The 17,759-nt window shown below is 48.4% G+C and overlaps 1 protein-coding gene across 1 annotated transcript; it reads left to right on the top strand.

Annotated features, from left to right (window-relative positions):
• Positions 1-2,505: 2,505 nt before the first annotated feature.
• Positions 2,506-13,494, top strand: LOC307233506 (3-beta-hydroxysteroid sulfotransferase-like; the record flags this gene model as incomplete). The annotated part of the gene is made up of 9 exons (XM_080004842.1): positions 2,506-2,766; positions 3,016-3,196; positions 6,251-6,312; positions 6,359-6,497; positions 11,262-11,470; positions 11,573-11,699; positions 11,803-11,897; positions 12,555-12,735; positions 13,225-13,494. The coding sequence occupies 9 exons, from the start codon at positions 2,506-2,508 to the stop codon at positions 13,326-13,328; spliced, it is 1,359 nt and encodes a 452-aa protein (XP_079860968.1). The 3' UTR covers positions 13,329-13,494.
• Between the last annotated feature and the right edge of the window lie 4,265 nt (positions 13,495-17,759).

The following is a 17,759-nucleotide window of genomic DNA, read 5'->3' as shown; positions in this document are numbered from 1 at the left end:
TGTCGTATCGTCCCGGGTCCAAGAACCTCAAGCCCGATGCTCTCTCCAGACAGTTTGACCCTCCTGAGCTGGTTGAACTCCCCGAGCCCATTCTCCAGAGCTCCTGCATCTTGGCTCCGGTCCGCTGGGGAATCGAGACGCAGGTCCGGCAGGCCCAAAGGAGGGAGGCGGATCCCGGCAACGGGCCCCCGGGTCACCTGTTTGTCCCGAAGGCTGTCCGATCACAAGTCCTGCAATGGGGGCATTCATCCCGCCTCACTGGCCACCCGGGGATCTCCAGGACCCTCGAGTTCCTCCGCAGGCGTTTCTGGTGGCCTACCATGGAGCAGGACGTCCGGTCCTTCGTCGCTGCCTGCACCATCTGCACCCAGAACAAGAACCCCCGGTCACGTCCCATGGGGCTGCTGCATCCCCTTCCCATCCCCAGTCGGCCCTGGTCACACCTCTCAGTGGACTTCATCACCGGCCTTCCACCGTCTCGGGGCCACACTGTCATCTTTGTCGTTGTAGACCGGTTCTCCAAGGCTTGCCGTTTTATTCCTCTGCCCAAGCTCCCCTCAGCTCTGGAGACTGCTGAGCTCATGGTGCAGCACGTTTTCAGGGTGTTCGGCCTGCCCCTGGACGTGGTGTCAGACCGCGGCCCGCAGTTTGCATCCCGGTTCTGGAAAGCATTCCACCAGCTCCTCGGCGCCTCCGTCAGCCTGTCCTCCGGTTTCCACCCGCAATCCAATGGCCAGACTGAGCGGGTCAACCAGGACCTGGAGACAACACTGAGGTGCCTCGTGTCCTCCAACCCTGCCTCCTGGAGCGACCATCTAGTGTGGGCGGAATACGCTCACAACACTCTGCGCTGCTCTTCCACTGGCATGTCCCCGTTTGAGTGCCAGTTTGGGTACGTACCTCCTCTGTTTCAGGAGCAGGAGGCGGAGGTGGTAGTGCCGTCAGCCCAGCGGTTCGTCCAGCGGTGCCGACGGACCTGGCAGAGGGCTCGTCAGGCCCTGCTGAGGACATCCCGGCAGCAGCAGATCCAGGCCAACCGACGGCGCAGACCAGCGCCTATGCTCCGTCCGGGCCAGAGGGTCTGGCTGTCCACCAGGGACCTTCCATTACGGGTGGAATCACGCAAGCTCGCGCCACGGTATGTTGGGCCCTTCAAGATAGTGCGGCGGGTCAATCCTGCCGCATACCGTCTTCTGCTCCCCAGGTCGATGAGGATAAACCCCACCTTCCACGTGTCGCGGCTCCGACCGGTGGTCACCAGCACCTTGGCGCCCACCACGAGGCCTCCTCCGGCGCCTCGCATCATCGACGGTCAGCCCGCCTACACGGTCCGCCGGCTCCTGGACTCCCGCCGGGTCCGCAGGGCCCTGCAATACCTGGTGGCCTGGGAGGGTTACGGGCCGGAGGAGCGCTCCTGGGTTCCGGCCCGGGATATCCTGGACCCCTCTCTGATCCAGGATTTCCGCCGTCGCCACCCGACACTCCCTGGAGGAACGTCGGGAGCCGTTCCTAGACGGGGGGGTCCTGTCAGGGTTCGCCCGGGTCCTACCAGCATCAGCCACTAGATGCCGCCAGTACTGCCTTTTCAAGGTTGCTCTGCTTCACCTATTTCTGTTCCTGATTACCCTGCCTCATTAGATGATATGTTTCACCTGTGTCTCGTTTGGTCGTCCCTATTTAGACCCTGTCGTTTGTGTCCTCGGGCGCTCAGTCTTGAGTTTGTCTAACCTCATGACAACGCTCTTGTCCCAAGCTCCCGAGACTTCTTATTTGTTTTTGCCCAGTTTTGTACTTGTTTTGAGTAAAACCTCTATTTTTGCCACCTCGCCTCTGCCTTGTTCTCTGCACCTGGGTTCACTCAGCACACCTCCTAACACCCTTGCTTTTCTTCTGCGAAGACTTTGGAGACCTCGAAGAAGGTGTTGGAAGGGGAGGAGCCTGCTTTCCTCCAGATACTCGCAGTCTCCTGGGGAGGGGATCCTGACTTCTGCTAGCTGCTAGCCTTCAACCGGTGGAAATTACGTGCCCCCTGTCTCCGCTCCCCTTACTCCAGGGTCTGCCGCCCCTGCCTCCGAGTCGTCGGCCGCCTCTGCCGAGGTCCAGCCTGTCTCTGCCTCCGAATTGTCGACTGCCTCATCCGAGGTCCAGCTCGTCCCTGCCTCCAAGTCGTCGACCGCCTCGCCCGAGGTGTAGCCCGTCCCTGCATCCTAGTCGTCGGCCGCCTCACCCCAGGTCCAGCCTGTCCCTGCGTCCAAGGTTTCGGCTGCCTGACTCGAGGTCCAGCCTGTCCCTGCCTCCGAGTTGTCAGACGCCTCGCCCAAGGTCCAACCCATGCTGGCGACCAGCAGGCCTACAGCTAGCCAGCGGGCTAGAGATTGGCCCCGGGTGAGGAATGACATGAATGCCATAACAACAAGGTCAGCTGGGTTCATGGCTGGTTGCTTCGTACTGTTAAGTGGTGGTCAAGAGGAGGAACCCAAATGCAATACACACAGTTTTGAGAGGATGTACAGGGGTTTATTCGAAGCCACAGGAATCGGGAACAGGAAACGGAAGGGGGGTCAGGACCGGCAAGGACTCATGACCAGGCAGGGAATTCTCATTCAGGGGCCAGGAGCAGAGGAGCAGGTGGAGAATCAGGAGCCCAGAGTCCAGGGCAAACACACAGGGGGACGTGGAACAGAGGGACGTGGAATAGGCGACGTGGAAAAGCCGACACATGCCGAAACGAAGGCAGAGACACAAGCACGAACCGACACCGACAGAGTGAATAGGACCAGGCTGAATTCAAGGGGAGCGACGAGGAAGGTTGAGACAGGTGGTGAGATTACTGACTGGGGACAGGTGTGCAGTGACAGGGAAATTAAGTGACAGCAGACACAGGCAGAGGGAGCCAGAGGCAGACAGGGGGAGCTAGAGAGGGATAGAGGGAGACAGAGACAGATAGACAGAGAATCAAGGCAGGGGAGGATCGTGACACTTGTTCATGTGGGTTCTCCTGCTTCTATGTCGCAGGATTTGCGTGGAGCTCTGAGGCGATTCTCGTCGTTCCTGGGCAGTAATCTCAGCGAAGAAGCCATTGAGAGGATAGCGGCGCATTGTTGCTTAAAAAACATGAAAACCAACTGCATGTCCAACTACTCGCTGGTCCCTCAGGATCTCATGGACTCTGACAAGTCTCCGTTCCTCAGGAAAGGTAAAGAAATCTCTGAGGCCACCAGGACCTTCTACAAGTTATTTAGTCTTAGATTTAACTAAGTGCCATCTTTAGGTCTTGTGAACCAGTTTAAATGATTAATTATGATTAGTCATGATTTTATAATTAACTCAACTCTGACCCCAAAGAAATATTTTTCTATTGAAAAAACACTGCACTGAGAACGGATTTACAACACAAGCCGCTCTCAAAACTCTGGATGGAGAGTTGGCGGCAGGTTGCAGAAAGCAAAATTGGTGCGTTTGAGTCAAAATGTGTAAACTGCGTCAAAACTTACATATTTATTTTTGTATGACCAACTCAAACTTTTATTTCTAATACTTCAATTTCTTGTTCTTTTGCATTCACACATTACATCAAACACCAAACTTGAATTATTTTAAAATGTTTTCGTGTGATTTCGGCTAAAACATGCATTAATCTAACCAAGTCTGTGGAAAATCTCCAATCTGACATAACGAGTGACGATCTTCATGATACACCAGAAGTGATTTCATTTTCCTATCTTTCCCGTTGTTGTTTTTTGAATGTGTGTAGATTATGTTGCCGCAATTTCGCAGAATTTAAGGGGGGTGTATGTAATAGTGTTAATATGTTGGTTAGATTCCCGCATAAATACGGACAGTGCAACCCTGTGGTGGTACTGGGTAATTTAATTTGTGTGGATATTGCGATGGAACTCTGGGATGCCCACAGACGCGCACTGTCGACTTGCTGTGTTCAGTGGCGTGATTGAATGATCCTGGATAAATGGGCCATAAAAGTTGTTAATAGCACATATATTCACATGAAGTTTGTGGGTTTTGATTGAGCACATGTTCCGTGGGCTCCGTTGCAAGTCTGGTGTAAAATAATGGATGTATTGTGTTTTTATAACCGAGTGTTGAAAACTAATGTGGGCATGTGAGTTTGGGCTGGCTAATGCAATTCAAGTTCAAGTTCAAGTTCAAGTTCAAGAGATTATTTGTCACATACATATACATGCGTTCATACATATATGCAGTGAAATGTCATGACACCCGGTGATTACGCACAATAAGCTCTATAAATACTAAAAAATATCCATGCACTCTTTGTAGGGAGGCTGTATTTGTCCTCATGAAGACTGACCATTCTTCATGTTTTGTGCCGCATTATTGCAAGCCAACGTTTCTAGTGATTTATGAATTTTTCTTATATTATAATATTATCCTTAATAAGGGATAGGGTGATGCAGTTCCAATTTTGTCCAGCAGAGTGCATCAAAGTACAACGTTTTTGTCTCTTATAAATAATATAAAATGGAAGATAGTAGTTTCTTCTAATTTGGTAGTATTGCCAATGTATATTTTTCTGCTTGATTATTTTTGCTTATTTTATTTGATTTGTTTTCTTTATATACTTAAAAAAGACTATGGATTTTATTTTAACCACGAAAAAAAATGTAAACAGCTCCAGCTATATCCAAATGTTAGATATAGACTTACAAATACATAGCCATACTGTATTATTAAGGGTTGCGCATAGTCTGATTGCTGTGGGAGGCTGTATTTGTCCTAAAGAAGATTGACCATTTTTCATGTTTTGTGCTGCATTATTACAGCTAGGCAATAAACACTATCATCCACCACTCCTGAGTCTCCAACCTGTTGATTGCCAGGGGACGGGACAGATAGGTCACACACAGTTTCTGTTGTATACAATTTACACTCACCGGCCACTTTATTAGGTACACCTGGCTAGTACCTGGTTGGACCCCCTTTTGCCTTCAGAACTGCCCTAATTCTTGGTGGCATAGATTCAACAAAGTGTTGGAAACATTCCTCAGAGATTTTGGTCCATATTGAAATGATAGCGTCACGCAGTTGCTGCAGATTTGTCGGCTGCACATCCATGATGCCAATCTCCCGTTCCACCACATCCCAAAGGTGCTCTATTGGATTGAGATCTGGTGACTGGAGGCCATTGGAGTACAGTTTGTACCAGTTTGAGATGATTTGAGCTTTGTGACATGGTGCATTATCCTGCTGGAAGTAGCCATCAGAAGATGGGTACACTGTGCTCATAAAGGGATGGACATGGTCAGCAACAATACTCAGGCATGCTGTGGTTTTTAAACCATGCTCAATTGGTACTAAGGGGCCCAAAGTGTGCCAAGAAAATATCCCCCACACAATTACACTACCACCACCAGCCTGAACCCTTGACACAAGGCAGGATGGATCCATGCTTTCATGTTGTTTAGGCCAAATTCTGACCCTACCATCTAAATGTGGCAGCTGAAATCGAGACTCATCAGACCAGGCAACGTTTTTCCAATCTTCTATTGTCCATTTTTGGTGAGCCTGTGCCAATTGTAGCCTCAGTTTCCAGTTCTTAGCTGACAGGAGTGGCACCGGTGTGTTCTTCTGCTGCTGTTGCCCATCTGCTTCAAAGTTCCAACTGTTGTGCGTTCAGAGATGGTATATTGCATACCTTGGTTGTAACGAGTGGTTATTTGAGTGACTGTTGCCTTTCTATTGTCTTGAACCAGTCTGCCCTTCTCCTCTGACCTCCGACATCAACAAGGCATTTTCGTCCACACAACTGCCGCTCACTGGATATTTTCTCTTTTTCGGACCATTCTCTGTAAACCCTAGAGATGGTTGTGTGTGAAAATCCCAGTAGGTCAGCGGTTTCTGAAATACTCAGACCAGCCCATCTGGCACCAACAACCATGCCACGTTCAAAGTCACTTAAATCCCCTTTCTTCCCCATTCTGATGCTCGGTGTGAACTTCAGCAAGTCATCCTCACCATGTCTACATGCCTAAATGCAATGAGTTGCTACCATGTGATTGGCTGATTAGCTATTTGTGTAAACAAGCAAAAAAACAGCCGATGAGTGTACATTGTATTGTATGGCAATAAAAACAGTGCATAGCCAAATACAGTCATTACACAGTTGTTAAAAAAAATTCCCCAAGGGACAGATTCCATTCAGGCAAAAGTTTTAAACAAAGTGCTGCATTCTCACTGACGTCCCATCAACCCAGCTGTCGGATGACGTCACCAGACACGGAGTCCCGTGTCAGGGACGTCATCTTCCCCAGTCTGAGTGGCATCTTCTGCTTCCACGTTAGTTTCCTGCTGTTCAGGTCTCCGTGTGGAATCTCCCTGAAAGATGACGACTTGCTCCGACAAGTACTTCCTCCACCACGGGCTGCTGCTGCCTAGTGAGACCCACTCTGCGCACAGTCTGAAGTTTGCGCAGGATTACCAGTTCCACGACGAGATATTGACAGTCACCTATCCAAAGTCTGGTAGGTTTGTTGGCGCCTGGGGGCGGCACGCCGTGGCAGAGCACTGCGGTCAAACCAGCCGTCACTCGCAACTGCGTCGTCAAATGATGGATTCACATTGTAAAAATGTATGCATGTACTGTATGGAGCAGTGTGTTTTTGCAGCACCCCAAGTTTCAGACTTAAAGTAATTCAAGGTCATGATGTGGAAATTTTAATCCGTAAATTGTCTAAAATGATAGAGTGAGAATGCTTGGTTTGAGGTCAGTGTGTAGTCTGTTATCCTGAACACAAATATATCAGTCATTGTCAGAATTTATGGAGCCATGTATTTCTACAGCACCTCCAGTTTCAGAAAGGAAGCCATTTCAAGGTACAAATGTGAGACCTTAACTTTGAAATTCTGCAGCAAAGCCTCTCTAGAACATAAATATATTAGATTAGATTCATATTATATATGATGTTATATAATATATATTAGGCGGATACTCAAATGAACCAAACGTTTTGGGGAAGGATTCAGTTCATTTCGTTCACTTAAAAGATTTGGTCAAAAAGAACAAATTGTTCACGAATGACTCAAAACTACATTGCGGCATTTTATGAATCCTTGGTAGAAAGATGGCAAAACATCGGCAGAGCGCGGCAAAAAAAGGATGAAAGAAGAAAGAAGAAAAAAATAGTTACATTTTATGCCACAACTTTTAAAGGTAAGTTAATTCAATATTTGTAAGGCATAACATCATTTATATGGAAAAGTGATATGACTAAAACACATGATGAGATGCCTGGTTAGTTAAATCTTATAGAAATAAGAGGTTCAATAAAAATTGCGATCACATCCACTGATGGGACAGCGTTTCAGATAAAGCCAGCCAACACAGGTAGACTTCCAAGAACTGGAGGAGAGAGCAGCAAATGTTTCATCTTCATGATCATCTTTGTGCATCTACATTCAGGTGAAGTGAATATAATCACTTACTATTGTTTCTTCTGGTCCACAGTCTTGACTAATTCAAAAACTATACATGTGCAGTTAGTCCAATATGGTCCTAGTTTGACATGCAGTATGGAAAAAGCACTCTACATCTGCTGGTTGTCAGTCTATCATTACTTTTGAACTTGTCACACACCTTCCAAGAGCGAAAGAGTGCACTCTGCCCATCCAAGCTTTGGACCAATAATAGATCAAAGTTTTATATTTATATTTTACTCTTTTTAGTGTTGCTGTTAAACAGTGAAACATTTTGTTCAGGCATTTACAAGGGGGAAAAAAATCAGGATTTGCATGTGTTTACCCATGTTTTAATAGTTGCCTGGAGTGGAACTTCTTTTAGTTTGTTTTGTCACAGTTTCATGTTTTACTTGTGTTGCCTGAGCAGTTGCACCTTCTCTGGAAATTAATAATCTATGTATATTCTGAAAAAGTGCTTTGTGTTTTCATTCTGGCATCTTGTACAGTGCCTTTTTTTCCTCTTATACAATGTGGAACATCCCGCTACAATACCCACCACACCTGCATTATAGATGGAACAGTTTTGAAATCTGACACTCTGTGAAAGAACGTCTTTCCATCTATGGAAAATAAATTGTAACAGCGACTTTCCCTCATATTTATTCAAGTAGGTGCCATAATCTATTTTTCCAGGGAGTCTCAATTGATCACATTCAACATTTACCACTGAGTTATTTAGAGGTCTTTATTTTTGTATATATAGTATAGGGATTAAGTTGCATATCAAAACTTGAACAATGCCTTGAAAACATAGAATATGTAAATCACTGATTCAATATTGTCATATGTTGATCCAATTGCAAACTAGGTTCAAATATAATGAATGAACAATTGTGTACAGTGTACAATGAAGAGGAAATTAAATGTATAGTTTATTCAATGTTGAAAAGCAAAATGTTAAACAACATTGCAATTTCAACGTTGATTCGGCTTGCAACATCAATACTAAATTCAACGTTAATTCAACATTGATGCAAGACCTTATGTGGTGTGGGGGTGGTGTGGTTTGAGCAGCCACTCCCATCCTGGGTCCAGGTAATTGCGTCCAGGATCAGTGTGGCTGTACGCCTGTTGCTCGTTAGAGTAATCAACAAGCAACAGGTAAAACCCCCATCCCCACACACACAAAGGAGAGGAGCCCTTGTGATGACATTCTGTCCATCACTACCTGAGTTGTATCTCTCCTGGCTCCTTCCTAGTCCATAGAGCCAAGTCTGTGTATCCAAGTACTCGTCCTTGTACTAGTCTCCTCTCCTCGTCCTGCTTCATCCAGCCCGGTTCTTCTTCCCTCCACCTGGAACCTGGTTCCCTCCTTCCCAGTCCTCACTGGTCCTGCCCTGTCCTGCTCCACCTGGTCCAATAGTCCTGGCTTGGACCCGTTCCAACCTGACTGGACCCCTGCTGTCGTCTTCACTGTTTCTTCAAATAAACCTCCTTAATTTACCCCTGTCTGCCTACCGTCTCTGTGTTGTGCATTTGGGTCCCTCCTAGCCGTGATCGTAACAGGGCTATCTGGCCAAAAAACATGGACTCAGTCAACACAGAGGGGTACCGTCATACGCTCCGGAACCAGGGCCTGCTCTTAGGGCAGCATGACCAACTCGGCGGCCTGGAGCAGCCTCCAGGTCCAGCTGGCCCCGCCAGCTCCACCGGCTCCACCGGCTCCACCAGCTCCAACGGCTCCCGCTCCACCTTGGCTCCCACCTCCCCCCTCATCCCCCGGCACCCACTCCCGGCAATCAGATGTGGGTTTGCAACCCTGGAGCTGGGCCTTGGCCTAGCCCCCAGGCCTGAGCCAATGAGGCCGATACTCGCCCGCCCGCGTTTCCGCTGTCCTGCACTCTCCAGTCTCTGCGGCCTGGTGCTCCCCAGTCTCTGTGGCCCGGCATCCCCATGTCTCCGCTGCACCCCTTGCTTTTGTCCTGCCAGGACTTGTCGAAGGAGGTGTTGGAAGGGGAGGAGCATGTTTTCCTTCGGACACTCGCAGTCTCCTGGGGAGAGGATCTTGACTTCTGCCAGCTGCTTCAACCGGTGGAAATTATGTGGCCCCCGTCTCCACCTCCCCTTACTCCGGAGTCTACCATTTCGGTCCCCGAGCCGCTGGCCGCCTCACCCGAGGTATAGCCCATCCCTGCCTCCGAGTTGCCGGCGGCCTCCCCCGAGGTCCAGCCGGTTCCAGCACTAAGCCTCCGGCTACCTCACCCAAGGTCGAGCCCGTCCTAGACTCCGAGTCGTCGGCCGCCTCACCCGAGGTCCAGCCAATCCCTGCCTCTGGGTCCTCCGCCGCCTCACCTGAGGTCCAGCCCGTCCCTGCCTCCGAGTCATCGGCGGCCTCTCCCTGCCTCCGATTTCTCGGCCGCCTATACCCGAGGTCCAGACCGTCCCTGCCTCAGAGTCGTCGGTTGCCTCACCTGAGGTCCAGCCGTCCCTTCCCCCGAGTCGTCTGCAGCCTAACCCAAGGTCCAGCCTGTCCTTGCTTCCGAGTCGTTTGCCGCCTCACCCGAGGTCCAGCCATCCCAGCCTCAGAGTCGTCGGCCGCCTCTCGAGAGATCCAGCCCATTCCTGCCCTGAGGCCAGGTCCACCGAGCGCTCGACCAAGCGGTCCGGCTCCTGGACCCGGCCTCCTGGTCCTCTGAAGCTGCCTCGCTCATCTGCCCTGAGGCAAGGTCGACCCCCCCCGAGCGGTCCGGCACCCGAACCCGGCACCCTGGTCGCTCTCCGAAGCTACCTTGCTCATCCGCCCTGAGGCTGGGTCGACCCCCAGAGAACCCAGATCTGTCCTCCGTCCTGGAACAATATCTGGACCTGGGCCAGATTTGTAGTAGGTCCCAGGTCCACTCCCAGTTCCCGTTTCTGTACCAGGTTCAGTCCCAGTCCCATGTCCAGTCCCAGTCCCAGGTCCAGCCCTAGTCCCAGTCCCAGGTCCAGTCCCGAGTTCAGTTCCAGTCCCAGGTCCAGTCCCGAGTCCAGTCTAAGTAGCTCATCCTTGTCCGAACCTGCCTGTCTGCTCTCCTCGTTCAAGTCTTTCTGTCCTGCTTCGTCCAGCCTGGTTCTCCGTCCCTCCACCCGGAACCTGGATCGCTCTTTTCCAGTCCTCACCAGTCCTATCCTGTCCTGCTCCACCTGGCCCGATAGTCCCACTGGCTCAGACCCCTTCCAACCCGATTGGACCCCCCCTGTCGTCTCCACTGTGTCTCCAAATAAACCTCCATTGTTAACCCCTGTCTGTCTACCGTCTCTATGTCGTGCTCTTGGTCCCTCCTAGCCGTGATCGTAACACCAAAGCAAATCAAAAAATGGGAGGTTACTAATAAATGCAAATAGATTTTGTTTGAAAATATTTGAGATTTCATATTGGGACCATAGGGTTGAGGTTGAGTAATGTCAAGCTGCTGGAACCTGACAAAGGGTTGATGCATAAACACACCCAGCCAGGGTGTGTGTGTGTGTGTGTGTCCGTGCGTGTGAGTGCGTGAGTGTTTCTGAGAGAGAGAAACACATGCGCACACACAGACGTCCACAAAGAGCGGTGTTTATGTGTGTATGAACTTTTTTCTGGTGGAGCAGGGCCATGTAATCTTTGTAAGCGATGAGAAGACTTAAAAATGTATTCTATTCAATTGGATTGGCAGTCAGTTTGGGAATTTTCTTTTAACTCCAGGTTGAGCAGCAAAGTTCTATTATCCTAATCTATCTATCCAAATTCTTTAAGTGTTTCTTGTCCTGTTTAGTTTAAGTGTTTTATTCCTACTTGGTGTTCTGTTCCTCAGGCACCACCTGGATGCAGGAGATCCTCCCGCTGGTGCTGAATGGGGGGGATCTGACCCCAGTCCAAACCATCCCAAACTGGGAACGGGCTCCTTGGCTGGGGACGATCAAGATGGCGCTGGTGTCGGAGCACCTGCCGTCTCCACGGGCACTGGTCTCACACCTTCCCTACCACCTCCTGCCCCGGTCCTTCCACACCTCCAAAGCCAAGGTGGGGCGGATAGAAGGTTGAGCTCTCAACATTAAAACACAACTTCCCAAAGAACGTCGTCTTTGGGGAAGATCATTTATTCATGTGTTTCCCGTCCTGAAGGTGATCTACGTGACACGGAACCCCAAGGATGTCATGGTGTCGTCCTTCCACTTCCACAAGATGGCCAGTTTTCTGGACGACCCCGGAACCTTCCAGGAGTTCATGGACAAGTTTCTGGAGGGCGAAGGTCAGCCTTCAAACCACCTCACATTCTATTCCACTAGTTGAGTGTAACAGAAGAACCAATTGCATTTTTTGGACATAATTTGGTTTAACTGCGGTGTCTGCAGTGATATTTGGAAAGTGGACGGAGCACGTGAAGAGCTGGAGACACAATGAGTTGGGAGACAGAATACTCTACATCACGTATGAAGAAATGGTCCAGGTAAGGTAGCTCAACACTCAGCCTATTCATGAGAACCAGGGATCCAGCGGTTCCAGACCACATCAGGGTGGTCTGTTTTTATTCAATTAAATTATTTTACATAAACTGAGAAGTCCTGAAACAATAAGTAAAATAATTGGGTAAGTTAAATGGATACAGCACGGCGGCGGCGTCGTGCAGGCCGGGGCCGGCGTCGGGCAGGCTGTTAAGTTGGAAGAGGAGGAACCCAAATGCAAGACACACGGTTTTGGGAGTCACAGGAAGCCACAGGAATCGGGAACAAGGAACAGAAGGGGGATCAGGACCAGCAGGGACTCACAACAAGGCAGGGGGACAGGCAGGGACGTGGAACGGGCGACACATGCCGAAACGCAGGCAGAGACACAAGCACGAACCGACACCGACAGAGTGAATAGGACCAGGCTGAATTCAAGGGGAGCGACGAGGAAGGTTGAGACAGGTGGTGAGATTACTGACTGGGGACAGGTGTGCAGTGACAGGGAAATTAAGTGACAGCAGACACAGGCAGAGGGAGCCAGAGGCAGACAGGGGGAGCTAGAGAGGGCTAGAGGGAGACAGAGACAGATAGACAGAGAATCAAGGCGGGGGAGCATCGTGACACTTGTTCATGTGGGTTCTCCTGCTTCTATGTCGCAGGATTTGCGTGGAGCTCTGAGGCGATTCTCGTCGTTCCTGGGCAGTAATCTCAGCGAAGAAGCCATTGAGAGGATAGCGGCGCATTGTTGCTTTAAAAACATGAAAACCAACTGCATGTCCAACTACTCGCTGGTCCCTCAGGATCTCATGGACTCTGACAAGTCTCCGTTCCTCAGGAAAGGTAAAGAAATCTCTGAGGCCACCAGGACCTTCTACAAGTTATTGAGTCTTAGATTTAACTAAGTGCCATCTTTAGGGCTTGTGAACCAGTTTAAATGATTAATTATGATTAATCGTAATTTTATGATTAACTCAAATCTAACCCCAAAGAAATATTTTTCTATTGAAAAAACAGTGCACTGAGTAATAGTCATCCTATGTTTTTATTATTGAGAGTCATCCATTGACTTCAGTATTGTGAACGGATTTACAAAATAATCTTAATCAAAATGTATTTTCACCATGAACAAGCTGCTATCAAAACTCTGGATGGAGAGTTGGCAGCAGGTTGCAGAAAGTACAATTTGTGCGTTTGAGTCAAAATGTGTAAACGGCATCAAAACTGTTTTACGGTTTCAAATTAAACGCCCTAGTCGTCTTACATCTTAATTACATTACATCTTGTGTGTGTGTGTGTGTGTGTGTGTGTGTGTGTGTGTGTGTGTGTAAGGTGTGGTGGGGGACTGGAAGAACCACTTCAGCCCGGAGCAGGAAGCCAGGTTCTCGGCCGTTATCGATGCAGAGATGGAGGGAGAGGCCTGCTCCTTCCCCTGAGACCTGCCTTCAGCTGTGAGGAGAGAAAAAGACCCCGAAATGCAGAACAAAGAGAAATAAGAAGCTGTGACCATAGTTCATAAAGATACAATAATTATTTTAAACAGAATAGCCTAGTGGACAATTTACATATTTATTTTCGTATAACCAACTCAAACTATTACTTACTTTTATTTCTAATACTTCGATTTCTTGTTATTTTGCATTCACATATGACATAAAACACCAAACTTGAATTATTTTTAAATATTTTAGTATGATGTAGGCTAAAACATGTATTAATCGAATCAAATCTGTGTTAAATCTACAATCTGACAGTGTGTGACGATCTATAGCAGGGGTTGGGAACCTTTTTGGCTGGGAGAGCCATAAAAGCCAATGAAGCGCATGAAATTCTCTAAAACACGCTTTGAATGACTACAGGAGATTGGACGTAAACCAGCACTGATCTCTACATTTTCGCGCACCACAGCCAGAAAGACTCCGTCTCCCTCCCTAAACCCTTACCTGTGAGCAAAGACTCCCACAAGTGGCGCCTGAGCAGAGACCCGGGAGGAGCCATAGGTTCCTGACCCCTGGGTTAGTGGGTTAAGTGTCTCGCTCAAGTGTACATCAGCACGCTACCAGGAGGGGATCAAACCGGCAATCTTCCGATTGACTAGACAACTCACACTACCTCCTGAGCCACAAATATGCGAATATATGTTATATAATATAAGAATATATGCGTCTCCTTTAGGAGTTATGGATAAATGTGTTTTTACGAGGAATGGGCGTAATTAGTTGACTAATCTATTAGTCGATTCGGGAAGTGACATCGACTTCTGAGAAACTATTTATGATTAATAAGTGTGATGCAGATGCATCACAAGAAACTCCACCAAGACTAATAAGTGTATCACATGCTTCAGAAGAAACTTATCTGGGCAGAGTTTCTAGCAGAACAAGAACAAGATCTGTTTATTTAATAAACATAATGCAACAATGCTCTGCATTTTAAATAATTATTAGGATTATTATTATTATTTTATTGGCATTTTATTATATTTTGATCATAAGACTACTTCAAAAGTTTAGTTCAAAGTGAATAAAAAAAGATATCTTCTATCATCGGTGACGATTTATTCTACATATTCTATCAATCAAAGGGAAAAATAAGGTTGCCACTGTCCCCTAAAATACGGAATTGCCCTGTATTTGACAATTAAATCTTGCCTCCCGTTTTGAATCAATACAAAATTTAAATATAATCTATCTAAAATAAAAATATGAAATAAAAATATTTGAATGAACAATTTAAACTGACAAACATTTTACGTGACCTGAATATAAATGTTGCGAAGTGAAGGCGGGATCGTGCATGTGTAATGTCTGAACAACTAAAGGGGATATCGATTAACAAATCTAAGGAACTAAAAGAACTGCAGGAAACAGTTCTGAACTATTTCACCCCAGTTCTATAGGTTCGTTCTCTGATTTGTTCGGGAACGACTTCTAGCAGTAGCTTTTGGCTGAACCAATGAACTCAAATGAACCAATCGTTTTGGGGGAGGATTCAGTTCATATCGTTCACTTAAAAGATTTGGTTAAAAATAACAAATTGTTCACGAACGACCCAAAACTACATTGCGGCATTTTATGAATCCTTGGTAGAAAGATGGCGAGACATTGGCAGAGCGCGGCAAAACATGGGAAAAAGAAGAAAGAAGAAAAGAGAGTTACATTTTATGCCACAACTTTTAAAGGTAAGTTAATTCAATATTTGTAAGGCATAACATCATTTATATAGAAAACTGATATGACTAAAACACATGATGAGATGCCTGGTTAGTTAAATCTTATAGAAATAAGAGGTTCAATAAAAATTGCGATCACATCCACTGATGGGACAGCGTTTCAGATAAAGCCAGCCAACACAGGTAGACTTCCAAGAACTGGAGGAGAGAGCAGCAAATCTTTCATCTTCATGATCATCTTTGTGCATCTACATTCAGGTGAAGTGAATAAAATCACTTACTATTGTTTCTTCTTGTCCACAGTCTTGACTAATTCAAAAACTATACATGTGCAGATAGTCAAATATGGTCCTAATTTGACATGCAGTATGGAAAAAGCACTCTACATCTGCTGGTTGTCAGTCTATCATTACTTTTGAACTTGTCACACACCTTCCAAGAGAGAAAAAGTGCGCTCTGCCCATCCAAGCTTTGGACCAATAATAGATCAAAGTTTTATAGAAGACAGCCCCATCGTATAAGATAATTACTAAGAGACGGTGCCAGGGGTCCCAAGAGAGAGAGAGCACATCACCAGGGGTCCCGGGAGAGAGAAATGTGACCTGTGACCTATGTAGGGGAACCAAATGGTCAACATTGTCCGTGGGCAAGCATAAAGGAACCCGCCCAAGTTACATTCGACAGAGAATCCATCCGGCTCGGTTCTCTCCCGGACGTCCTAGACAAGTCGCAATATATAATGAGTGTGACCTCCAGTTCTATGGGCAGCTGATTTGACCAAGGAGTTGCAGGTGACGGCTAATTTGACCACAGTGGCAGGCTGCATCTTTATTTTTAGTTGTATTCAAAGCAGCAAAATAGATGTCTGGAACAAATAAGGGTGGTGAATAGATCCCAATGTCAAGCCCTCGGCATCCCAACACCACTAGAGGGCGCTCTTGCCTGATCTGCGGCTCCTCCCTCTGACTAATTCCACACACACCTGAGACCTATCATCACCATCTGTTGTATTTATTCTCCAGCTCCCCAGTCACTCATCGCCAGATCGTCAGCTAACTTACGTGAGTTGTATCTCTCCTGGCTCCTTCCTAGTCCATAGATCCGAGTCTGTGTAACCAAGTATCTCATCCTTGTCCTAACCTGCCTGTCTCCTTTCCTTGTTCAAGTATTTCCCTCCAGCGTCATACAGCCCAGTTCTCCGTCCCACCACTGGAACCTGGATCCCTCCTTCCCAGTCCTCACTGGTCCTGCCCTGTCCTGCTCCACTTGGTCCAATAGTCCTGCCGGCTCGACCCGTTCCAACCCGACTGGACCCCTCCTGTCATCTTCACTGTGTCTCCAAATAAACCTCCTTCATTTACCACTGTCTGCCTACCGTCTCTGTGTCATAAATTTGGGTCCCTGCTAGCCTTGATTGTAACAGTGCAATCTGGCCAAAAAACATGGAACCCAGCCGACACAGAGGGGTACGGCCGTACGCTCCGGGACCAGGGCCTGCTCTTAGGGCAGCATGACCAACTTGGCAGCCGTGAGCAGCCTCCAGGTCAAGCTTGCTCAGCTCCCCAGTCTCCACAGCCGGGCACCCCCATGTCTCCGCTGCCCCCCTTGCTTTTCTTCTGCGAAGACTTTGGAGACCTCGAAGAAGGTGTTTGAAGGGGAGGAGCCTGCTTTCCTCCAGATACTCGCAGTCTCCTGGGGAGGGGATCCTGACTTCTGCTAGCTGCTAGCCTTCAACCGGTGGAAAATTACGTGCCCCCTGTCTCCGCTCCCCTTACTCCGGAGTCTACCGTCCCTGCCTCCGAGTCGTCAGCCGCCTCTGCCGAGGTCCAGCCCGTTCCTGTCTCCCGAGTCGTCAGCCGCCTCACCTGAGGTCCAGCCAGTCTCTGCCTCCGAATTGTCGACTGCCTCATCCGAGGTCCAGCCCATGCTGGCGACCAGCAGGCCTACAGCTAGCCAGCGGGCTAGAGATTGGCCCCGGGTGAGGAATGACATGAATGCCATAACAACAAGCTCAGCTGGGTTCATGGCTGGTTGCTTCGTACTGTTAAGTGGTGGTCAAGAGGAGGAACCCAAATGCAAGACACACAGTTTTGAGAGGATATACAGGGGTTTATTCGAAGCCACAGGAATCGGGAACAGGGAACGGAAGGGGGATCAGGACCGGCAGGGACTCACGACCAGGCAGGGAATTCTCATTCAGGGGCCAGGAGCAGAGGAGCAGGTGGAGAATCAGGAGCTTAGAGTCCAGGGCACACACACAGGGGGACGTGGAACAGAGGGCTGTGGAATAGGCGACGTGGAAAAGCCGACACATGCCGAAACGCAGGCAGAGACACAAGCACGAACCGACACCGACAGAGTGAATAGGACCAGGCTGAATTCAAGGGGAGCGACGAGGAAGGTTGAGACAGGTGGTGAGATTACTGACTGGGGACAGGTGTGCAGTGACAGGGAAATTAAGTGACAGCAGACACAGACAGAGGGAGCCAGAGGCAGACAGGGGGAGCTAGAGAGGGCTAGAGGGAGACAGAGACAGATAGACAGAGAATCAAGGCAGGGGAGGATCGTGACACTTGATCATGTGGGTTCTCCTGTTTCTATGTCGCAGGATTTGCGTGGAGCTCTGAGGCGATTGTCGTCGTTCCTGGGCAGTAATCTCAGCGAAGAAGCCATTGAGAGGATTGCGGAGCATTGT

This window comes from Zeus faber (genome assembly GCF_960531495.2).
Source record: "Zeus faber genome assembly, chromosome: 8".
NCBI classification, from domain to species: Eukaryota; Metazoa; Chordata; class Actinopteri; order Zeiformes; family Zeidae; genus Zeus; species Zeus faber.
Note: the sequence above shows the minus strand (reverse complement) of the source record. Positions and strands in the feature narration are given on the sequence as shown.